General features: G+C 48.3%; 1 protein-coding gene across 5 annotated transcripts in view; it reads right to left on the bottom strand.

Annotated features, from left to right (window-relative positions):
* Positions 1 to 25,230, bottom strand: part of PASD1 (PAS domain containing repressor 1) — a 108,992-nt gene that overhangs the window by 10,852 nt on the left and 72,910 nt on the right. For 3 of the 5 annotated variants that reach the window (XM_090061366.1, XM_090061367.1, XM_090061365.1), the window contains 14 exons: positions 24,186 to 24,340; positions 23,195 to 23,286; positions 21,703 to 21,792; positions 20,369 to 20,489; positions 19,285 to 19,398; positions 17,140 to 17,258; positions 16,199 to 16,281; positions 11,247 to 11,353; positions 9,005 to 9,152; positions 7,155 to 7,236; positions 3,852 to 3,975; positions 2,477 to 2,586; positions 1,362 to 1,469; positions 374 to 532 (listed from right to left, as the gene is read on the bottom strand). In XM_090061366.1, the coding sequence (XP_089917492.1) occupies positions 374 to 532; positions 1,362 to 1,469; positions 2,477 to 2,586; positions 3,852 to 3,975; positions 7,155 to 7,236; positions 9,005 to 9,152; positions 11,247 to 11,353; positions 16,199 to 16,281; positions 17,140 to 17,258; positions 19,285 to 19,398; positions 20,369 to 20,489; positions 21,703 to 21,792; positions 23,195 to 23,286; positions 24,186 to 24,340 (1,612 nt within the window). Of the gene's footprint in view, positions 1 to 373; positions 533 to 1,361; positions 1,470 to 2,476; positions 2,587 to 3,851; positions 3,976 to 7,154; positions 7,237 to 9,004; positions 9,153 to 11,246; positions 11,354 to 16,198; positions 16,282 to 17,139; positions 17,259 to 19,284; positions 19,399 to 20,368; positions 20,490 to 21,702; positions 22,840 to 23,194; positions 23,287 to 24,185; positions 24,341 to 25,230 lie in introns of those variants that run through there. The other 2 variants (XM_090061369.1, XM_090061370.1) reach the window with 2 other exon arrangements.

The following is a 25,230-nucleotide window of genomic DNA, read 5'->3' as shown; positions in this document are numbered from 1 at the left end:
TCTTCCCCAGCCATTCGAGCCCTGAGCTCTTCCTGCAAGAGGGACACTTCAACCAGCCTCGCCGCCACTTTGAAACGACGCAGATGAGGCAAAATGACCAATTTGCCAGTGAAGCCACAGGGAAGCAGCACCGCTGGCCCTGCTGCTACCAACACAGGAGGCTCCTTTCTTTCTGCAATGACACGTGTCCAGCAGTTCCGGCTCTTAGGGATCAACTGAGATCATTTCTAAATGTGCTGCATTGTAGCTGGACATGAAAGTCTCCATATGCTGCTTGGTTACCAGTCTAGGGGCTACGGAGCAGGTGGTACCTGGGATGCCAGGCATAAGACAGGTGGGGCAATGGGGAGTGCCTGGGGCAGACTGGCTTTACCTGCAGATTGGAATCCTGCACCAGCTGGAGCTGCTCCTTGATGACGTGGAGCTCCTCCTGCTGCGTCTTGATGTCCGCTTGCAAAATGCGCGTCCGTTCTTCCAGCTGCTCCTTCAGCTGATGCATCATCCCCAGCTGCGCCGGGAAGTGGTACACGGGCTGCAGGGGACAGAAAGCACCTGGCCGTGAGCCCCTGTGCTCTCCTTACAAATGCTGCTGCTGGCTGCCCAAATGCCAGTGCTCACACTTTTCGGAGCATGGGAAGCTTCCAGTGCAGGAGAGATGGCTGCGCTACCAACCACCACCCAGGGGACTTGACCTGGATGCCCTCATTCATTATCAGAACTGAGCCTAGACCTGGCGATTTGTTCCCCTTTTGTGTTTCCTGCTCTGCTAGTGTTCGGGGACACAAGTAGGCTCTCCTGAGCTCAGGCAAAGACAGGCACCTTCTCCCCCTCCCCCAGGGCAACAACCAGAGCAGAGGAACCGGCAGAGGGAACGACAAGTAGCTTGCACACCCAGGTACTGGTACAGATCCCTTCCCCCCGGAACCAGGGAGGACACAGGGTCCAGATCGTGTCCCTTCTGAGCCGCAATTTGCTGCCTGCACAACACAGGTACAGACAGATCCTTCCACACCTCTAGGATCTGGCCCCAAGAGAGCAAGTAGCTCCCTTGAGACCTGGTCACCGCAGGGACCTTTGCTAACCCCAGCTGCCTTCCTACCAGGAGAATTTCAGTGGCTTATCCTGCCTGATCACACTTCTGGTGAGCCACACTGCCGCACACGCACAGTTAACATAAGCCAGAAGGCTGTTGCTGGCACCAGAACAAACGTCTCCAGCTCTCGTCCAGCAGTGAGGTAAAGCGCTGCTACCTCACGCCTGCCAAGTCTGTCTGGCCATCCGTTCTCCTTATGCTACCAGCACGTGGCAATCTGCTGGCCAGGCAAGAACTCGAGTGAACTGAGCAAAAATGAAACGTGTACCATCGCGGCTTGCTGAGCGGGCATCGCGGCTTGCTGAGCGGGCATTGCTGGCTGGGCCATCTGATGCTGAGTCAAATGTTCGGCGGGGGCCTGAGGAGTTATGATTGCCTGGAAAAGAAAACATGGCTTTGTTTTAGAGCCACAGTGTGTTGCTCACAAGAGGAACACAGTGCCCAGCCAGCTCCTGGGGGGCACATTTGACACCCAGGGGTCCTGGCTAGTGAAGCACCAGCACTGATCAGGGAAGAGAACATCACGCAGGGAGCTGGAAAGGCATCCCGGTCCTACCTGGCTGCATATCTTGCAGTGCAGATGCTTCTTAGCTACACTGTCTACCCAGGTAAGCATACATGCTGCGCTGCTCTGTGTGGGCTGCCTGCTAGACTGGAGTTGCTGCTGGCTGGCTAATTAGCGTGAGGGCAGGCTAACTGGCACCGACAGTAAGCAGCGCTAAATAACCTGCCCAAAGCACCATGTGGACATGGGTCCGCAGCCTCCAGTTTTGGAGGCAGTCTGCAAGGAGCAGCAAGATGTGCCTGAGGGCTCACGACTTACAGTGCTGTGGCCTGGGCAGGCCAAATATTTAATATAAGAGACGGCTGAGCGGGGACAGACAGCTGGTGGCATGACGATGCCAGCAATGGAGCCAAGGAGACCCAGGGGAGTTGGCAGGACTGGAAGGAGTGAACCCAGCCTCTTGTATTTAGCTCCACCAGGTACACATATCCAGCTTGACCCTCTCTTTCTGAACAAAATCTGCTTCACCTGCACATGCAGCTCCCGGGAGCAAACCTGGCAGAAGGCACAGAAGGCCGTGGTCCAGGGCCGCTGGGCAACCTCCTGGGTCTTCTGCCAGGTTATGGGCTGCATCAGCAGGCAACTGCCTTCCCAGCACTTGCCCAGGGTGTGATAGTTGCTTAAAGGATGCAAGTGGCACTGCAATTACTGCCAGCCTGAGAGGAAGTGGAGCCTACATCACTCAGCAGGGCTCTGCCCCATGGGTGCTGAGCTCCACTGCTGGACTTCCTAAGTGCTGCAGAGCTTATGTCCACAGAAAGCCTTATCATCTTTGCTAAACGCAGGCTGGAGAGGCTGCTGCTCTCAGGGCTCTGTACCTGGGTGCTCCCACTTGAGGCCAGCCTCAGGGAGGTCTTCTCCGGCTGCCCCAGAGACACCGACTGCCTGGTGGGAGTGCTGGCATCTGTGTGTCGCATGGATGATGTGGCTGCAACAGAGAATTTCCTTTTCAGATCATGTAGTGGCAAGAGGACAGTAGACACGCACCCTCAGCTCTGACCAGCCCTGCACCTCTACACACCCAGATGAGTAGGGATGTGGCCACCTCCAGCCACAAGCCTTGCAAAACCATCTGCAGCAACAATCTCCTAAACCCACTCAAAAAAGAGAGGCTGCAGTGATCTACAGCCATTTGTAGCTGGGAGTCATGCCAAGCAAAAGCAGTTCCCAGACCCCCGTTCCCATTTTCTCTCCCTCTTTCTGGAGAGCCTGGCTCATTTCTGATGACAAGTCTTTATTTCAGCTCTCTCCGTGGTGTTTCTCCGCCAGCAGCTTCCCCATCTCTGCGCTGCAACCTGCCCTGCTAGTCCTGTGAAGCACTGAGAGAGCAGGTCCACTGAGTTTGCTCTCCATACCACGGTGCGATATACCAGCATCATCCCGGTGGTGCTGCTCAGCCACATGGAGCAAGGGGAGCCCCAGCTGCGTCACTGCTCTCCACAGCAGCCGGCCGGTTACCTCTCTGCTTTCACTCACTCTCTTTTCCAATTCCAAATTCTAGCTAAAACCAGGCACCCATCAGTCTGGATGGCAGGTATTTCCAACACACCCACTGCTGCTGTATCTAGGTGTCAAGGGGGATCACCAAGTTCCTCCTTGATTTAGCCCCAACACAAGCTCTTGGGCTTCGATCTTCAAAGGTGTTTAGGCATCAGGCACCCCACGGCCTTTGAGGATCTGGGCTTTGGCTTTTCAGTGTTGCCTTCCCTACTTAAAAAGCATGAATGCTTACAGTGAGATAGTACTGTAAGTAGAGAAAAGGCATTCACTGTGTCTACCACAAGCTGAGGTTGGCCCTTTTTTGGCTCACTCATAGCTGATTTTTTCTTACAATAAAGCTGAAGTGTCCTGCCTCCACTTTTTCAGCAATGGGACTGGTAACACACCTTGCCCATCCACATTGCTGCAGACATAATCCCCTGGTGTCTGTCTTCACTAGCACTACGCCCGCAGCTCCTCTGAGGCTCAGCCACAGGCAAAGGCCATCTGCAAGAGAGGAGGCCTAGCAACCAGCCATGAAAGGACCAAGGCTCGCTCAGAGGGAGCCATTCTGCATTCATACACATATAACTGGGAACAACTTTTCCTCCCAACGCAGGCAACTGGCAAACTCTAAATATATTTGCAAGCATCCAGCTAGTTTGGTCGAGCCCGCTAGCACCGCTCCTTGCTCTCCAGGTGACCAAGACGTACATGCAGAGTCGGAGAGGGCCGTGCGCGAAGATCTGCGGGAGCTGTGGGATGACACAGACACTCTCTCTTTGCTGGTTTCCTGGCTGTTTCCACACTGCCTGATGTCTACGTAGCTACTATGACTCTGGAATGAACAGAATAGACCCTGGTTAGTACCATTATTCGCAGCAGGAAGCAACATCGCCCTTCTCTTCCTACATAAGACCCCCTTCTCCTCCTACTTTTGCTCACCACTACACATCAGTTTTGGTCACTGGAAACACACCAGTGGCACCAGGGAGTTCTTGCATGGAACAGCCGGTCGGATGTGATGAAGTGTGTGAAGTCCCACTAGATGTGGAGGCTACACGTGGAGATGTGACCCGTGAGCGCTCAGCTTGCGACAGCCAGGCTCATCCAGGAGAGCGCCCGCTGTCCATGCATGGAAAAAAGCCTGACCATTTCTTCCTGCCCCAGCCTTCCCAATACCTCAAAGCTCCCCATGACTTTGAGATAATACCCGTTCCCACCCAAAGCTCCTCATCGGACACCCTAACAGACTCCAAATTAAAGCACCACATCGGTACCCTGCAGCCCAGCTTCAACCTACAACAAACCCCCCTGCCCGAGCTGGAGGCAAGTAACGTGTTCGGTTCTGCCCCTTGCAAGATGTTCCTAAGACGGTGACAACCCGTCCTGCTCGGTTTTGCCTTCAACGGAGCAAAGCTGTTGTGCCACAGAGGGAAGCGGGAAATGCCAAGAAAGGAGCCCGAAGGTATCTGTGTGCACAGCAGGGAGCTCTCTAACACCGGGTGTGTAGATGGAGACACGGCCAGGAAGGATGGGTGAAGCACTGACCAAGGACTCGGGAGATCAGCTCCCATCTCTGCCACTGACCTGGGCAATTTTTGGGTGAGTCAGTAAATCTTGCTGGCCCTTGTGACCCAGGAATAACAGTACAGCCTCCTCTGCCTTGTGTGTTTAGACCGTCAGCTCTTAAGAGCAGGCTGCATTTCTTATTAGGCCTGTGTACGGTGCCTGACTCAAAGGGGCCGGAGGCACAACTGTGGTACAGGCAATGAGCAATAACAATACCAGCACCCCGTGCCCCGCCAGGACTCCTCAAGCAGCCCCCATCCCTCCAGCCAGACCCCATAAATTAAAGCTGAGGCCAGGGAAAGTCAGAATGGGAAGAGGGAGTTTGCTTTACTGCCTGACTAGCGCTCCTTTCCCTGACACCCTGCGCATCGCGTATACATAGAAGCACGCTTTTATCATTAGCATCCTTCTGCTCAGTTTATACAGGGATGTCACAGTTCTTTGGCCACGACTCACTGGGAAGCGACCGAAGACTTGACACGCGAATGGGAGAGGAGGAATGGGCTAGGTAGAGGACACTTGCTACGGATGTGTGAGATGGCACCAGAAGAAGACGCAGGCCTATGTGAGGGATAGCGGCAACAGCTCTATTAATGTATATGACTAACGGCTCGTGCCAGAGGGCAAGTGTCAGCTTATGCTAACAGCCAAATTTCTGCCATGCTCTGGGCAGCAGTCATTTTGACAGGAAGATGGGCGGCAGGACCTGGCAGTGTCTTGGGAGAGGAGAATAACCTAATGCATCACACTTCACTTTGCAAAAATCTAGTTGGTCTAATAAAAGATCACCTCTACCATGAGTCTTGGATGCTTTTTCCGCTAGACCAATATGGCTGCAACCTGGATACCTCCCACACCACGCTGGGCACTTTCCACCCAGTGGACTGCTGAGAGCAAACAGCAGAGACGCTGGTCACACTCTCCACCCTGCATTTCCCAACCCTCCATGCCCATCGCAGGGAGTCATCCTATTCAACCCTTCCTTGTCTGGCTCCCTGCATTCCTGGCACAGGCGAAAAGGAATTACTTGCTCAATTTTTTTTTTCTTGCTTCATCTCTCCAGTAGTCAAACAAACAGACAAGTATAATAGGCAATGGGTTGGAATGGGAAAGAAAATACAAGACGGCTGTGCCAGCGCAGGTCAGAGGAAGTTGTCTGCTAGAATGACATTGGGTTGAATGTGAGAGAGGCTTTTTAAGCAGAAAACTTCACACACGCACACATTTAGTCAGCAGTCAATTGTGTTACCACAGACCATTATGCCCAAACAGCCTATAGTGTCAGGGCCACAGTGTATTAAAGCTGTTGCTGTTATTCACCCCTGCTTGCCTTTAAATAGCTCCATACAGCAAGATCTGAAAAGCTTTAGGGATAATGACTATACGATCCATTTGAAATGACTTTAAAATGCCTTATTTTTACCCTCTTGATAGCCCTTAGCCTAGATGACCTGGCTAATTGAGCAGGCGTGACAACAACAGATTGATTCAAGCCACGGAAATTATTGCTCTAACATAGCACAACACTGGATGGTATCCTGCCCAACACTGCACATGGGGCTGAGATCTGGAAAAAAGAAATCAATTAATCATTCTTTTCCCTTCACTTCCAATCTTTGTCTGATTACCCACAAGGAGCTGGTATTAAAACAGCACAGCTATACACAACCAGCACTGTGGCAATGGTCTGTACTCAGGCTCTAATATGTCTGAAGAATTGTGGTATCAAGAGTCAATGCATTGCTTATCCTCTAACTTAAACAATATTTTGCACTCTGCAAAATGGTTTATTGCTCTTGCTAAGACACAGTGGTTTAAACTTTCACTTGGATGAAGGGTGCAGTTAGATCTGCCCTAGCCATACAACAAAACATGTGATTATTGAGGCTGCATTGCTAGGAACTAAGTAAGAGACTGCAGTGTGTTACTTAGTGTTAAAATACACACAGGGCATGTCTACATCTGCATTTATACCAGCTTAAATTTACTGCGCAGTAAGCGGGAACAGGCTGGCATCTACCCATGCAGGTGTGAAAGCACATTAACGCTGTGTGTGGACTGACTTGGGGATAAAATTATTCCCAAGTCAGTTCACATACACAGTGTTACTGCGTAGTAAAGCATCTACACATGTTACTGCGCAGTAACTAATCAGGTATCAAATTTACGCTCAAGGCGGTGTAAGTGGCTATATTTACTGCGCAGTACAGGCGTGCACATGTAGATGCACACCTGGACTGTGCAGTAATTTCAGTTACTGTGCAGTAAATGTGCATGTGTAGACATGCCCAAAGTGCATTTGCAAGGCAATGAAACAGAAGAGCTGGTAGTCAAAGGGTATAAAGCGAAAGAGGGAGGAAGAAGCTCAGATGTTTTTATGACACCCATGCCTTTCATCTGTGTGAGTCAACAGCCTCGTCACTCTGTGGTGAAGGCACAGCATACCTTCAAAGAAGATGATGCCAGCTCAACTGATGACTCCTCAAGGCCAAGGTCTCTCCTCCTTTGAGCCCGAACCTCTGCATAACTAGAAGGGGAAAAAAGGTTTTAAACAAATGTGTACTGCTTAATGGAAATGCATCACAGCCTGTGAAACAGAGAAAACAGCAGCTTGCTAACCTGATACATGCTCCTTGAAGGATCCCTCACTTTATGCCTCTGGCCTTGCACACACAAATCCAGCTCCCTTTCAGTGGGTAAGTAGCACCCCGTGGCTAACTTCAGTGGAAGTTTGGGCCAGTCAAATAGATTTTAAACTGAATTCCCCAATGTGCAACTTGCCATGCCGTCCTCAACATGCTCAGAGGGACTCTCCCAGCCCTGCCTTACCTGAACGTACTGAAATGTATGTCTATAAATCAGTTTAATTTGGGATACGAGCTATACTGAATTGGGACATCCTGTATTTTGGGATACAGCAGAGGAAGAAACGAATGGCCGTGCTCAATTGAAACAGAACTTTAGGGGCTGTTATGATGGTAAAATCCCCCAAGAGAAGGGAGATGCAACAAGCTTCAAGGGAAATCCCTCTACAATATAACAACGAAGTCAGTTAAACTAGCACTTGGTATGTGGTTTGCACCAACATATACATAAGTCCACCCACAGGTATCTCCTTATCAGTCTAAGGGAGTTCTCAGAATTGCCTTTCAGGCTATCTGACTCTAACCCCTGTTGACTCAGGCTTGTTCTTACAAATGTTGAAAAGGCTCAAAAGAGGGAACATTCACAAAACAAATCCTTCAGATAAGGAACAACACTTTGAGGAACGTATTTAACCACTCCGCGTTCACAGCAGTCCCGCTGCTGAGATAAAGTTTCAAATCCTCTTGAATCACTCGGACACGCCAGGGACTGGCTCCGTCTCAGTCTCTGCGCTGTCCACGCATCCAGCAGAACAATCTTGCTCCCGCTGCAGTTTTCTGTGCCGTTCTTTGCTGGTCTTGTCTGCGCTTCAGGATTATCCTGTGCATTTCCTCCTGGCTCAACTGGGGTATCCTTGCTGCCGCTTTCCCCAGGGAACCTTTCAGCACTCCCCGTTCTGGGTCAGGACTCGGGCCACAGCTCTCAAGTCACCTGGAGAGGAATTCCCTCCCTGCTTTACGTTATACTTCTCTGATTTAGGTGCAAATCCCCCCTGCCTTCAATCTGGTATGTCACTACCTTTCTAAACCCTCCACTACAGCCATTGTAAGTCTGGAGCCAATCTTTTCCGAGCCAACAGTGGGATTTTTCTATTGACTGAAGCAGAAGCAAAGTCTTGCCCAATACTTGTGCATCACAAACATTCAACACACTGTCCCTCCAACATGTTGCATAATGCCGAAGCGTAAAACAGGGCCACCGCTAGGGGGGCTCATGTACTAAAATGTCCTTTATGATCCTGCGTAATGCAATGGAAGCTAGCTTCAATTCACAAGCACTTAAAACTCTGATCAAAGAAGTGGACAAGAAATCTCTCACGGCACTGACATCCATCTGACAGTCACGTGATTTATAGCTTGAGTTTTTCTGTATCTGTGTCACGGGGAGGGGCAAGAATGGACTGTAATGACACTCAGCCTGGAGTCACTTCCAGGCATTTGGCTCGATGGCCAGAAAACAAAACTAAACGGGTAATGAAAAACGTATTAAGAGACATTCCAATTTCTCAACTCCAAGACTTTTATATATCTAAGCATCATCTCCAAGAGTCAACAGACGCAGCGGATATTTGACTAACACACGACACGAATGGAAAATGCAAAGCATGAGCACATGGACACATAGCCAGCGTGGGCAGTGCATATTCCTACCTAACTACAAGGTGAGTGCAAACAATGAACTCGGGCTTGGAGTTCCACTGGTGGTAAGTGATGTAATAGTGCGTCTGCAGCCATATCCACTGCTGGCCTTTGGTCAAGAATCTGTAGTAACAGGACTTTCCTTTCCCAAATTGCATCACTGTTAAACAAAAAAAGACAAAATGACAACAGGTACAACAGGAGCAGGTGAGGCAGCGCTGGAGCAGCAGTTACCGAATGGTCTTACTGGACTGAGATGAGGTGAAAAAGTCCGCCCCATCTCACAACAATGCAATGTAATCCAGGCTTCCCCAAGCATGCCTTACATACTCAACCACAGGCCACGTATTTATTTGATTGTCTGCTACTGATTTAAAGATTTCCAAAGAAAGAGCTTTGATAGTCTGAGCTCGTTTGTATAAACGGTCGCTTGGACAGGCAGCCACTCTGTACCTTCACTAGTCAATGGTAAATATAAATGACAGCAACCAAACGACTGTTGCCCTCTTTACAAGTAGGCAGTTCGCATGTCAGGTGCTATTGCCTTGAAGTCAGGAACCTGATAAAGGTAGAAATTTCACCTGGCTGGTTAGGTTTGGAGTCCTCCTCCTTCCCCCCTACCACCGCTGCAGGAGAGGCAGGTAAGCTCCAGCACCCCTGCACCATCCCTGCCACCTTCCCACCACCCGGGGATGGCTGGTTTGCCCCGGGGCAGAGTGGCCAGGCGGCAGGGGGACGGCTGGGTGTGCTGGTGGCAAGAGAAGGCAGCAGGGATGGTGCACGGGGCACTGGAAGCCTGCTGAGCCCCGAGCACATCAGCTTCCAGCACCCCGTGCACTGTTGCACTTTGTTAGGTAGCAAACTGAGACACCTCCGAGGTGTTTTATCTTGCTACATACCAAAGTCATTTAAAGCGGAATATGCCGCCGAGCATGCAAACAGCAACACCATTAAAGCAGCGCAAAAGGGCATTTAAGCCACTTTAAAGGCCAATTTTGTGGCCCTATATGGTGGCCATGTCTTTCTTTCACAGCTGCTGCTCCTACTATATCTCACTTCAAAACTGCCATTTAACAGTTCTTGTTAAAAAATGCAATAAGAACAATTTCTTGACTTAATACTACTGGCCCAATTTAACCTGGCAACATTTTTTTACAACTGAATGCTTTTAGAGACTCCTGGTCCTTTTGCCTTTGATGAGCCTTAGATGGGACCGTTAAGAGAGTCAAGTCATTTGGATTCACTCCCATACTGACCAAAAATTTCCCAAGTGCTTTTGGCAAGCCACTTTGTCAGTACCTTAGTTTGCATGTGCATGGAAAAGCAATAACCCCAGGTCCATTGCAGCCTTATGCTGATAAACCTGTTCATGACTGAGAGATGCTCAGATATGAGCAGTGATGGGGAATATAAGTTGCTAAGTAGCAAAATTAGACATCGAAGTATCAGATTCCACTCACAGATCCAGCAGGTGGGTATCTAAAAAGACACAGAGTGCCAGGCCATTGCAAAAAACTCCCACTTCTGTCAGATTTGTTTGTACTGACTATTAGTATAAGTAAAGACTAGCCTAAGTGAGTGAGACTGGGGTAAAGAAAGTGATTTCTGCATTGCTTCTGTTTATTTCCTTTGTGGACCGGACAGTATTTGTGGCGTTATTTTCACAGTTTCTCCTGTACAGTCAGCCAGGCACTGTTTCCCTTGCTGTTTGAGTCTTTTTGAAAAGCAAGAGGGAAGATGCAAACCACTGAGGTTCCTTGAAAGAGGTGTGGGCTTTAGAGGACCTGCAGGTAGCTAGAAAAATATGACGATAAAACCATGAGATGAGACGGGGGGGCCAAGAAACGTATCCGGTACCTGAAACATCTCTTCACTCATTATAGCAAACGGGCTAGCTTTCAAGCAGCTAGCATCTCTACATACCAACAAAGACCCAGGCGGCGGTGGCACTCACACAAGAGCCACAAGTGGAGGACAGGAGCACCGACGGCCAAACCACGCATCGAACCACACTTCCGAACAACTGTGTGCAAACACAACCCCTGCCAAGCTGGAAAACATCTCCTGATAAAACTGCACCTTCCAGGGGAATTCAGCCTCCCTACTTAGGTGTGGACAAGGCAATCATGGAGAACAATCCTCCTAACGCGTATTTTGTTTGCGATTATGGTGTTTGCACAAGAGTCGGCCTCATGGAAAAGCCAGATTAAAGCGCACGTGGTGCTTCCTGGCAAACAAGGGGAGAGGAACTTACAGTGTTCATGGCACCTAGCAAGCAGCTCCAGGTCATCAGCGTGGTAATAATCATAACCCGATGTTCCCAGGACCTCAAAAGGTAAGTAGCCTATAATAGGTGGAGCCCTGGAATGAAAACAGAGAGAAAGTAGTAAGCAGTGAACTCCAGCGCAATGACACCCTGACGGCAAACAAAACACCGAACACGTTCATCTTGCACGGCAAATTGGGAGCAACACTCGCCTTTCATAGAAAGGTGAGAAATACATAGAAGAGTGCAAAACCTGAGAACCAGAGAGGTATCTGGTTGTTGTTTCAGAGCCTGTACTCATTACGTGGGTGTAGAAGAAGGCACGCATGAAGGCGAGTGACTCATTCATTAAGCATGCTTGTTAGACATGTCGTTGAGAAACACGACGGCTGTTCGTGTGCATAATAAATGGGGGCCTGGGTAAAATTATCCAGGAGGTTGGATGTAAATGTCATCCTGGGAGTAACCGGAGAAGATGGGCTGAGGAGGAATCGACGGTGTGTGTCAGGACCTGCCCGAGTCAAAGACAAAGCAATTTGTTCCCATGGAAAACCTCGGGAAATCGAAACCAGCAAAACTGCTGCCGTCCGCCCACTTCCGCCGGCCCTCGGAAACGGAGCTGGTTTTCAGACCCATTTCCCCTACCCAGTGCAGATGAGGAGGGCACCGCAGGGCGCGGGCGGACGCTCCTCCCCAAATCCTGCTGGCGAATACCCAGATGGAAATTCCAGCTTTTACAGCCAACAAATGGAAGCTCTTTCAAAAGGCAAAGGGACACTGCCTAATGGGTAAACAAGGTGCCCTCCAACACGGTTAGTGCGCAGTCGCCAAATAATTATCATCAGGCAGGCATGAGCGTCAGGCCAAAGGTGTCATTATTACGCCTATTACAGACAAGAGCAAGCCAAATTGCGTCCCTGGGTGCAGGAGTGCGCTCCTATTTATTGGGATGGGAGCCTGGGCTCTGGAAGGCACAATTGAGCCATGTTGTGTTTACCTGGCTCCCTGCCCCTCCTGCTGTTCTACTGCCTATTTGTTTTGGCTGTTGGGTATGCTGATACTACCGGGTTCAGCTCGTCCTTCCCGACAAAGTATGGCCATGCAGCTAATGTGTTAAAATCAGACCACCCAGGAATAGGCTGAGGGCGCTGCCGCATAATAAAAAAGCTCTCCCTTGATTTCTGTGTGCCTTAGGACACCTTGGTGGAGGGCAAAAGTGGGCCTAGGAACGGGCTGGAAATGAGAGCAGACAATAACAGGATGGGCGTCGATTGGGGGAAAAGGGACTGCCCCATGTATCGCAAAATCCAAAATGGATTCTGGCTGGTAAAGGAAGGAGGGACCTGGGAAGCCGTCATGGACTTAGCAAGCGTGGACAGTGCATTCATTGTCGCCAGGAGGCTGCAGAGCAACAAGGTGTGAAAGAAGCTAAGTGTCTCTCTGGGCTGGCCTCCTAGCATCACAGAGCAAGAAGCCAAGCCCTTTCTACAGGCCCGATCCAGCTCGCACCGAAAGAGTCTCCTTGACTCTGGATCGGGCTCTATACAGATACACAGATGTGAAGATGGTAAGAGGCTATTTTTGACCACACCGTCCTGTACTAAACTTTCCAGGGTACCTCCCATTGACATTTCATGCGGTGGGGTCTTAGAGATCACGCTCAAGAAGCTTCTCCTGATACTTGCGCTATACTTCCCATTCGTGAAGTGGATGTCCCATCACATGGGACATCTAAAAAAAGGCTGGAAGAAGCACTAGGAAACAACAAAAGAGAGTAAAGTGGCAGTGGAAGAGGAATGGACTTTGGGTCTTTAACCCCCTCTGTCTGACATGGTTTAGAGCTCAGGCATGTGCATCTCATACCTGTACAGCCTTAACAAGTAGAAACAACCAGTCACCTATGTGACAAAGCAAGCCCACCCCAGCCGCCCAGTTCAGCGGCTGCTGAAATCAAGGCAGACCTCCCAGTGATGGCTCTGGGCCATTCTGGGGGGCATGTCCAAGAAGATGTCTGTGCTATTTGTGCTTCTGCTGTTTCAGGTGAAAACCTTTTTAAAATATGTATATGAACTGCAACTACAGAAAATGAGCTGACGTCCCTTTATGGGGCCTAGATGACCTCCTGAGGTCCCTGCCAACCCCAACTTTTCTATGCTCCCAGCTCCACCAGGTGAAACCCATGTGGTTAAACCAGTATAAATGAGAAAAGGCACTCGGGTAGCACACACACTTATCAGAAGTGGGAACTGAACCTGCCAACTCATGACTACAAAGCACAAGTCTCAGCTACCTGAGCTAAAGAGCAGCAGCACAGCTAGGGAAGGCTGTAACAGGCTCATGAACCTTTCTACATGTGAACCAGCCACTGCCAGCCTGAAACAGTGAACAACAAACTCAGCCAGGGAGGATCACCCAGGACTTCCATGCTACCGTCTCCGTCATACCTAATGAAGGGGTGCGGCAGTATTAGGGCCAGAGCCCTAATAATAATGGCTCAATAACGGCTCCTTGGGGCCATCAGAAAAAAGCATGTTTTTCAACAATGCCTGGTTCTGATCGGAGTATGAGGAAACCAGCCCTCGCCCTTGGTGGATAGGGAGCTCTTTGGCCCAGGTTGTGGATCCTACCACAAGACAAACAACACAGTCAGATTTACCCCGGGTAGCTATTTCTAGAGCACTATGCTCCTTCTCTCCATCTGACCCAGATTTCTGTTAAAACATGACGGCGTGTGCGCTTCTTAACCTGCCTTTTCCTAGCGACTCTTGAGTCCCCCGTGCCAATGTCTCCTGGGCCTTCAAAGATATATTTATCTTCCTGACAATAATGTCTTTCAGATGAACAAAAGATAAGCACTTTAAAGTGGTGCATTCAGAAATGCCAATAGGAACGGGCTCTTTCACCAAGAAGGGAACCACAAAATGCTTCTCACTTGCGATGCGTCAGTGTGTCGGCATGTCAGCCGAACAATGGTCTGGCTTAGCTCAGTCGCCAGTAGGGATGTCTGCAGCTCTCTGTGCAATGGGACTCATTTGGCCCTCTTAGCGTTTTCCAATGGGGAAGTCAATGACGGCAAGCGGCGAGAACGGCCAGAGGGAAGGGCTTTAAACCATCTCACCCAAGGGCAGGCATCGTAGGAGCAGATACTGTACTCTCTAATTACAGCGTGGAAAATGAGGAAAGGAACAGAATACAGAACAGAAATAGACCAATAAAAAGTAGGCAGTTCAGGTTTTTTTCCCCCTTTAAATGATGTTTATATGTAGGTTTTAGACTCCAGATGTTTCCAGTTTGCCAGTGTTTATCTAGCTCAATGCAACTGCCCTAGAACGCTGTCCTCAATTGCTCCTATGCTCTGTCATATACCATATGCCAATCCAAAGGGCTGAGGGTCTGATTTCAAAGCCGATTGCCCTCTATTCATTTTGCCTCAGCACGTTTTGGGATCAGGCTGCGAGAGTGGAAAGTAACCAGCAAGGAATCGTTGATATTATGCTATGCAAGTGGTGCAGGCTTTCACGGGGCCCTGTGACAGTAGTGCCGTTCGAGCCAATGGTTAAATGAGTCAGCCCACACGATTTTCCTCTCGTTCTTGGGCCTGTGCTCACTGCTTACATCAGGGACTGTCACAAATCCCGGCTTAACGTCTAGATTAGCTTCATTTGCTCTCTGTAGTGACGGTGTCCTTGCTGGGGACATAACTAGGTCTGAAGTCACTTCCAGAACCTGCTAGCTAAAAACCTCCTCTCTGAGTCATCTCCCAGATTCGTCAGAAGGCACGTTGATACATTTTAATAAAGCTCTTGCTCGCCTTACTCACAGAAGCTGCTTCTGCAAATCAATTTGCATAGACACTGAAACACAGATTTAGGACGCTAACGCTAGTTCCCTGCTTTTGAAAGTTTAGATTGTTGTTGCCACCCATTGCAATTCATAGAAAGTTACGCTAATTAGACCTAGACAGTGTGAATGTTATACAGGCCACCTCAAACCATGCATCATTAACCGCAAGTCTGCAGTACAAGTGGTTTCTCAGCTTTACCCCAAGATGAGATTTCCGGCATAGCGATCTTGTTTAACATATTAATTTCCATTTCTTGAACTATCACATCCCTCCCTCTTGGAATATACGGTGAGGGAGGGATGTGATATAGATAGATAGATGGGTAAAGCTATCTGTATATGTGTGTGTGTGTATATATATATTCTTATATATATATCAATAAAGTTGGTATTTGGTTTTCTTTCAAAGAAAGTTCCTTTGCTGAATTCTTACTTATCAGTCATTGTGTTTCCAAGGGTAACTGTGGTTATAGTCTAAAAAAGTCAGTATAGTCACACGCTGTGGAATCATGGACAGTGCATAATGCTGTGGTGCTTTCAGGCTTACAAAAAAATGTAGGAAGAAGAAAAAAGCTCTGAGCTTTCTCTGGAAAAAACTAAGCCTATAGTAATTCATAAAGGTTTAAATGGTTTCAAGGATATTTCATTCAATAGTGTGTCCTCTATTATGTTAAAATCAGCCAGGAATTAAAACTTTAAAAAAAAGAATTGTTAACCTTTAGTTTTTTTGTCAAGATACAAATCAACATTTTATACCTAGGAATTAACTATTTAAGTAAATGAAGTGATGCTGAATTCTATCATCTACAGTTGTGGTCCAGAAAGTCCGCCAGTAACTTATTCAGTAACATGGGCACTTTTCCAGTTTACTTTAAGCAAAGGTTCACATGATTCCTTACCTACTGTACATATTGAAGAAATCAAGCCTTGATGCATTGATTTTAAGCATTATCACCTTAGTTTTCTAATTCAATGCAAAATTTTGCCCTTGGGGTCCCAACATTTGCCAATCTTAACACAGAGCGTTCCATTTTGAACCATAATGTGTTTATTTGTCAATAACCACAAGTTTTATTTCTTAAAAGCAAGCCTCTCACCTTTGGTCCAAGGATAAAAATTTCCACTCCAGGCTATGTCTTGATGCGAATTCTTCACACGGCTCTTCAATGTTGCAGAGCTCCTGGGGAACAGTTGGTACATTTTGATATTGAACTCTGAGAAAATGGCTTCTATGAAAAAGAGTTTTATAACAACCTACAAAGACCCTTTTGAGATGAAACCCACTTATTCGAGCCAACCCTGCCAGAATGGGAAGCTTCAAAGCACTGACATTATTCATTGCTCTATCTCTTGAAGGCATGAGTGAATCTCATTTTGCAGGCGAGTTGGAGCGATTTATCCCGGGCTGAGTCAGTGCCAGAGGTGAGGATGTAAGCCAGCAGTGCAATTCTGCTATCCTTAGGCAAAATCCACTTTGAGGAGCACTGTAGTTGGGATTTTCATGTTCCACCAAGTTCTTTCCCGTCTTGCTGACACTGTGGGGCCTGGCTGATTTTGTTCTCCTCATTGGCACAATCAGTCACATAGCATGATGGTGCACAGGGCAGGTATAAAAAGAGGATGCCATCTGAAAACAGGCAGGTGGCAATCTCACCATTTGATGGGTTGGGAGACTTACTTTATGGGATGCACTGTCTCATGGGATGCTGCTGGGAGCCACCTGTGATTGCAGAAAGTACTGCTCAGAGTAGCTGTTCTCCTGCTATCAATGGCTCTTCTCAAACTGCACGGCTAAAGGGCCTGTTTTATTTTCCACTGTTTTTAAAAGGACATCCCAAGCTAACCCTGAATGAAACAGCATTGCTGTTCACTCTGCTGTGAATCCTTTATACCTCCCCACCCTACTCTCAAAAATGCAGAACTGAAGGCTGTTCTGCATTAAACAGTAATGACCCAGCTTGAAGGCCTGGGAGCAGCACTCATGGGAACTGCCCGGCTTTCAAGCTGATCCCCAGGACGGCCAGACAAGAGCTCTCACCTTTAAGAACTGCGGTGTGACGAGACGAACAGTCGCGACGAGGCAAATCTGGTCCTCGGTAGCTGACCTGAATGCTCGTGCAATAGCTGACTCAAAGCCATTACAGGCAGGCGTAGGCACTACATGCAAAACAGGCCCAGTCAGCAGATATTTAACAAAGAAGAAGAAGCAAATCCCTCCACTAATGGCAAGGCAGATCCAGGAACTGGCCAGGCCAAACCATTAGCCTCGTCTGCCCGGAGCTCAGAGCCGGACTGATACGTGCTCTTAGAGCCTTTGCTCCAAAGACGATTGTTTCAGACTCTGGTGATTTCTTTGCATCCAATACTCTGCTTTGGCTCAACTGTGTTCCAAGTGACAGAGGTGCCCTAGCAATTCCCATGTTAAAGAAAATCTATTTGAAACAGCTCTATTCAGCTTAGCCTGTACATACACAGCCTGCCCTCCTGTACTAAACTATGGGCTACCTCATAGCAAAGACAGTGAGAATCAGCTGTTGCTGGTTTTACTGCTTTTTTCTTTTAATTTTTGCTGTTTCATATTTATTTTCCCAACTCTCTGCTTAGGTGGGAATATACCTGGGAAAACAAGCTTTCTTCACTGTAGATCTCAGGCAGACATACATGGCCCACCATAACCCCAGAAAACATGAAGTCTTTGCAAACAGTCGCAAGAGAGTAACCCAAACTCTCTTCTGCCTTGAAGTTTTTATACGGCATTTGTTCCATGTACCTAAGCCTCATGGATCTCTGTGCAATGAACAGCCCCAGTGGCACGCAGCATGGAGTAGTGACAAATTCGTCCTGAGGCCCGTAGCTGGACATACTCTGGGCAAATCTAGCAGCACATGCCTTCCTCAGCTGCCTATCACCAGAATGGTGCAAACAAAATCTCTTTTAACTTTTTATGTGATTAGTGCGCATGCAGACAAACATACCAAGCTGTTCCCTTAAATTGAGCACACAACCTCTATGTTTCTTAGGCCCCAGGCAGACCTTACACTAAAGACATGATTAACCAGTTAATCCCATCTTAAGTAGCAACATGGCCACTCGTTAATGCAATTAACAGTGTGATAAAACAAGGAATAAGCCACAAAGTTACTGCATAACAACTTTGTGGATAGTTTCCATCACGCCTTCAATTGAACGTGTGGCTAGGCATCAGCTGATCGGGCTCCCAGCCTCAGGGGCACGTCAGAGCCCTTGGCACGGATGTGCCCCCAGGTCTGGGTACTCTGATCAGCTGCGGCTCTCAGCTTTGGGGGTTCATTGGAGCTGACTGAGTACTGCTCCCGGCCTCCAGAGCCTTTGGCTGGGAGCAGCAGCTGATCAGGGCTCCCAACATCAGGGCTGCATTGGAGTCAGGGGCTCCGATCCCCTGACCCCTTTAACTGAACATCTGCCACGGGCCTAAATGACTGACTGGGAAGGGGGGGATTTAAGGGAATTGAGGTAAAGAATCAGCAGCGAGAGCTGAGCAGGCCACATGAGGCTTTCGGAAATCACAAGTCCTATTAAAATCACCAAGTAAAGAAAAGAAGGGAGTGGGAGCCAGGAAGAACGACTGATGAAATTCCTTTGGGCAGCACGTTCCTCTGAGCACTCGATACCTACCGCTTGCACTGCACAGCAGAGTGAGAGCTGGACGGAAGGGGAGGAACGTATTCCTGGGGGCACTCCCTACATGCAAGGAAGACTTCCGATTCGTTTTTCATTGTATTCCCAGGAAATGGTCATTTTTGCATCAACCCCAGCCCCCAACCTACAAGAATCCAGGTTTTGCAGGCTTCTTCCACTGCCAGTTAACAAATGGCATTTCCTTTCAAGTGATCTGGATTTTTTATGCTGTTGGGTTTGTAAAGTCCAGGCTGTTTCAAAATTGTGCAACCAGGCCAAATCTAGGTTAATATAATATAGTCTCTTTAACACTGATTAAAGCAATCGGAGAACTGTACTACTACCCTTCTGACCAATGACCACATCAGTCGTATTACATAATAAACACCACCGCACCTACGCCAGATCACCGTTCTGCTGCCAAAGTGTCATTTTTAACTGCAACAAGACGGTTAAGTGGCTATTGACAAAGAGACGGTGCAAGTAAGAGAGGCAGAGGGAAAAACAGATGGTAGCAATAACTTACCGTGAGTAAAATATTTAAAATCCACTACAAATTTCACATATTCGTACGTGAGGGGCTCATTTGGATCTAAGCTGCCTCTTGCTAAATGGCAGCAGAACTCTATTTGTTTTTCAGCTGAAACAAAATGGAGAGGAACATCAGTGAAAGCCCTTCAGTTTGCATTTTGACATGTTCTGCCTATCTAATCTATCTTCAGTGGCATATTGGAGCACATTCTGCTGGGATGTGCCACCTATCCAAAAGGACTATCAATAGCAACAAGGGGAAACAACCTGTTTGTTCGCCTGGCTCTGGAAAAAAAATAGTTCTGCCTTATCCCTGGTCACCTCTTTTTTGCTGTAGCTGGGCTGCAAACTGGCTGTCCTGAAGTCGCTTCGTGTCTTGCTGTCAACTTCAGGGGGCCAACATTTCATACAAAGCCTTTAAATGACATGCTCTGTTTTTGCCAGTGCCCAGCAAGGTCAATCCACTCATGCCCACTACTGTCAAGGGGATCCTCTTCAGCGCAGCAGGCTTTGAATCTAGCTTTACCTCCTGTTAGCAGGCACCAAGGCTGTTCATTACATGAACTTGGGCAAAAGTGAAATCCCTCTTGCGTAGAAGACAAGCACAAAGCCTGAGCCCCACTGAAGTCTCATAGTGACAGCCTGAATAGTATGCAAGTGCTAACTAAAGCGCAGGTGGGTGCTCTGCACATGGAGGAATAAGAACAGGGGACATGTCCTCTTCCTTGCTGTGGTCCTCACACTAGCTAGAAGGGCCAGGTCTGCTTAAAAGGCTCTTACTGTCCCATTTCTGCTTCCTGAAACCCTCTTACATGGTCTGGTGGAGGGAAAATCCTCCCAAAGCCATCTTTACCCTCTTTTACCCCTCCCACCTCCACCCCAAGAAAGTAAGCCAATGAAAGACAATCGTGCAAATTAAAGGGTCTTCTTCAGACGAGCAGCCTGATGATGGTCATTTTGTACATTAAGTATTTGAAACACATGAAGCAGGCAGGTGAGGGTGCTGTCCACCTGAAAAGCATTGGTCTCCACTGGCCTATTTAGCCTCTTTCCCCAAAACTGAAAAGAGAGGAACTTACCGTGGAGAAAGTCATTTGCTACGGGCTCTGTCATGAGCACGTGTGATGAAAGGAGCTTGTACACCTCGCTCTGTTCCCGCTCAGGCAGAAAGTTTAATATATTTTGGTCCACCAAATCTGACTGATACAAAAGAATGCTTTGTCATGTTCAACAGCAAACCTTCACAAGGGGCACGCACACACAACAGCGGGCAGATGCTGCCGCTCTCGCAGGACTGCTTACGATTGAGAGAAGCGCGACTCTTGGTCCCCTCGGGCTGCTACATATTGCCCCGTACTTCAGAGGGATTATAACGTTGCAACCCATCCTTCCATGATCAGAAACATGAATCCAGTGTTTTATCCCATGCAGAATCATCTTTCCCTCTGCACCTTGGGCACCGAAGGATACCAGGGCCCAGTAGTGAAACAAGCAGAGTTTCTCCCAGGGCAAACCCTGCAGGACAGCAGGGGTGCGGCATATGGGGGAGGTGGGAGGTGGGTTTTGGGCAGGGGAGGGGGAAATCTAAGGGGATCCAAAAACAGGGGCAATGGGCTCAGGATCCAGAAGCGAGGGCTCTGCAACCCAAAAACAGTGTTGGGGGAGCATGTCAGGAAGGGTGTACCCATGCTGGGTCCTGGCCGAGCTGTTGCAGCTGGAGATTATCTCAGAGCTCCTGCCACGGGAAGGCTGCAGGAGCCCCACTGGGGTGTGGGTGACTCCAGCACCCTCTCACCCACCTCTAGTTACACTGTGTTTTTTACAAGCCAAAGCTGCTGTGCCTGTGAGTCCTGCTCTGTGAATGTTGGGGGTGCCATGTGAAACACCGAGACACATTTTCACTCCTGGATTTTCTGCATGTTGGAAAGCCCAGGTGTATGTGTGTACAGGATTGTTCCCTGATATCTACATGCCTATGGAGCAGTACGTGGTGGGCCAAACACGCAGACATGAGGTAGCCATGTCTTAAACACTGCCCATGTCTGCTATAAAAAATAAAATGAGCCATGACTCAAGCTGGTTGCTTTGTCCTTGTCCGTGGCAGTTGTAAGCCACTGGTTGGGGTGTGTTATAGGTTCCCTTTGTCCAGTTTGCAGAGAAGCTACAGCTACTCAGTTATACAGCCTTGGCTTTTTAACTCTCGAGCAGCAAATCAAACTTTTTTTGCTCTGGGAGTCAACTGAGTTCCCGCTGTATCAGACAAGGGTGCAGAAGCCCCACAGGAATAAACCCACTTTGTCCTTGCATTGCTTTTTTAAACACCAGGTACAAAAGGCAAATATTGTGTGTGTAACAACCTAGATATTTTAGGGGAAGCACAAAGACTTAAACAAACAAAATACTTTGAACTTACCGGTACATGTCCGAGAAGGGAAGAGACACTATCAGATACATAAATAATAATCCCATCAGTGGTAAGTGCAATGAGGAATCCGTCTAAAGCCTAATGATAAAAGGCAGATTAAAAAATAAGACAGAAAAATGCACTCTTTGTAGTGACTTCAAATACAGTAAATAGGTTAATTTTTTTAAAGGCTATGCCTTTAACAGTCTAAAGCCAACACAATTCAATTATGAATCAATATGGGAAAAAAAAAGTAATTACTATACATGGCAGATAATCCAGACTTCTTCTGATCTTCTCCTCATCTTCTAATTAACATTAATTTATCATGTATTTTGTGTCTAGTGGGTGTTTATTTAACATGAAGAAAGATGCAGGATGTTCAACGCTCATCCAAACCTGTTGACTTCAGGGACTCCCATTACACCAAGCAGGTTGGACCACAGTTAACTGACTTATGCATGCAGAGATGCTGTATCATGGGAGCACAGCAGGAAAGGAGATAGCTGGGTAGCTAGTTAGCTAGAAAGATAATGTAGTTTTTGGCCTACAGTATTGTAGTTTTACGGCTAAACTGGAAGAGATTTAAAATAATTATTTGCTTAAAACTCCAACTGATTTGTTAGGTTGCAGAAATAACTGGGTTTTTCTACTCATCTCACAACAGCTTTTCTTTGTCTTCCAGCTATGATTCTTGTCTTAGATGTAAGAATAGCACAGGCTGGGTGAGCAGGGGCTGTGTGTGTGTCTAAGAAAAGGGGACAGGAGCCCTGGCACAGGGTTAGTTCTCTGTCCCTTCCTTCTGAGCGAACACATTTCCTTTCCATATTGCCAGCTCACTTTCCTGTTCTTCTTGGGCAGCCGCTAAGGTCAGGAGTTTTCTGTCTGGTCAGCACAGCAAACAGCCGCCTCTCCCACAGCCCATGCTAAGGATGGTCTCCAGTCAAGTCCATGGGAGCAGAGACGAATGGGAGATGGTGTGCCGGGGCCGCAAAGAACAGCAGTTCTTACTTACAAACTCTTCTTCCACTGCCATCGCTTAGGCTGGAACCGGTTTGGAGTCAATTAGAATGAACTAACTTGTTTGGTAGGAGAAATTCCCAGAAAGAGTGAGCAGCCTTTTCCAAGGGGGTGAGTCACAGCATCCTGATGAAAAGGAGTAACTAAGACACTGCACTTCCTCCCAGCTCAGCCCAGCATACACCCTTATTTTTGGTGTGGCTAGGAGCAGGGGCGGGCTGCAAAGGAGGAGAGAATTCACTGCAACAACAGCAGGGACCACGAAATCAGGAGCACCACTGTTAAAGGTTTGCATAAAGGTAAGTGAGCTCTTCAGGAAAACAGGCCGGATGTTCCTCTTCCCCCCTCCTCCTCTATGTCACAGCACTGGTTCAGACCTCTGTCTGTCCACCAGACAGGCAGTGAGTACCGTGACTGAGAGCTGGTCTCCTTGCCAGTCCACCTTCCTCCTCATATTTATGCATCTGTAATGTCATCTTACCTCTAACATCAACTGGGTGAACTCCTCATTGCTAAGAAACGAAGGCTTCCAGTCCTGTCTGATCTCACAGGCCTCTGTCTGTGCTGTGATGTCTTAGAGAGAATAACAGAGAAACAGCTTCAGTTGAAGAGCTTTTTAATTTTTGAGGAAACACTAGCATGTCTAAGCAAGGCTAGGGTGGAATGCTTTTAAATGTACTTTTCACAGCCAGCTTGAATGCCTTAGGTGTCTTCAGCCCCATCATAGTACAAATGTAACAGGAGATCAAAAGGTGACATCCGTGAAGGAGGAGAAATATCAGATACCTGGAGAAACCACTAAAACCTGACAGTCGTGGTCCAATTCAGCTAAGCCAGTGTAAATTCAGAGTAATCCCACCAAAGCCAGTGGGGTTACTCCAGATTCACACTGGCATCGCTAACAGCCAAGCAGGGCCTCAGCTGACGCCAGAGGAAGAGCCCATGGGATTTTAACCAGCTCGTGGTGCTATGCGCAACTGCTCACTGGCACATGCTGCAGCGCTGGGGCATCTGCACCCTAGCAGTGCCAGACCCCAGCTGCACCGTGCTCCGTGACTTCCAAGCACCAGAGCACTAACCTGCATGGGAAGGGCTTGGGATTCATGGCCCTCCATTTAGTCACCGAATAGCTGCAGCGCACAGTGTGCAACAGCCACACAGACTTTCTCACCCCCATTGCCCTACCAGTCTAACTCTGGGAGGGAGACAAGCTCTCATCTCCAGACAAAGTTATCACTGATGGACTGATGCTCCCCATGCACTTGCTGATAGGCACAGGGTCAGGAAAGGATAAACACTGCCTCAGAGCGCTCAGACGCACCTTCCCTGGAGGTCATGACTGGGTGGTCACCCCATCACTGGGGTGTCCCGTACTCCGGGGACTCAAACCCTCCCTCCTATCAAGAATGAACGGCTGCTACCCTGCACGATGGCCCCGTGCCCCGTGCAGGGCTCACAGCGCTCTCTGGTACCTTTCTGTTTCTGCAAGAAGTCGATGGTCCGTTGCAGTATCGTGGACTTGTCCATCTTGAGAGGGTGGCCGTGGCCCTGCAGCATCGTGCAGAGCTCTTTAATGAGGACATTGAACTGGTCTCTCCTTTTCTTTTCAGATTTGTTGCGTGACGCCCTGGTTGACCAAGACACAAACAGCGTTAAGGAAAACAGGGGAGGCGGGGCTCAATCCTGTATGGCGCTGAGTATTCAGCAGAGCGTGTGAGTAATTTGAATCATGCTTAAGCACGATGAGTTTTGGACTTCACAGGACCACTCATGTGCATACACTTAAGCACGTCCTTAAGTGCCTTGAGCCCAAGTACTCAGCACCTTCCAGCAGGACTGAGCTCACAAAGAACAAGGGACAGAGGTCAGAAAAAACAGTTTGTATTCACTTGTGTGAAGACATAGAGGCCTGTGTTTAGGCAGGGTTTCTCTTCCTTTATTTTAATATAGGTGGAAACTCAGTGAATCACAAATCATGCCAAGAATCTCAACCTGGTCCCTGAGGCTGCAGCTACATAATGCTGCCTGCTCCTATGCTTTCTTCAGGTCTTTTTTCCACGACTGGTTTCTCACATTTTGTACACACACATTTAGGAGGCAAAAGTAGAGAAATGTGTACATGCAGATGCAGCTTGCACCCAGTTTTGGGGAGAGAAGGCTTGGAGGTGAAAAATCTGCATACAAATACATGAAGGTACACAACGGTACTTGGCTTTGAAAATACCACTGCAGGGTGCAGTGAGGTGCTGTGACAATGTAAATGGGGGAGCCAAGTTCACAGCAGACCAGCAAACCTGCATTAACAATGGCTGAGAACAGGTCATTTAAATTCCCCCTCCCCACTCTGCTAAAGACAAAATCCATCCCCCGAAAGGACCTGCGTGAACCCAGTGTAATCCCAAGTGAGGAGCTGCCTTTTCACAGCAAATGGGCTTTGATGTTTCACGATCCTCAGGACAGGATAATGTACCTTGCAACTACTGAGACCTGACCAGCTCTTCTTGGAGAAGGTGGAGC

This window comes from Crocodylus siamensis, chromosome 8 (assembly GCF_052110815.1).
Source record: "Crocodylus siamensis isolate JL-2025a chromosome 8, ASM5211081v1, whole genome shotgun sequence".
NCBI classification, from domain to species: domain Eukaryota; kingdom Metazoa; phylum Chordata; order Crocodylia; family Crocodylidae; genus Crocodylus; species Crocodylus siamensis.
Note: the sequence above shows the minus strand (reverse complement) of the source record. Positions and strands in the feature narration are given on the sequence as shown.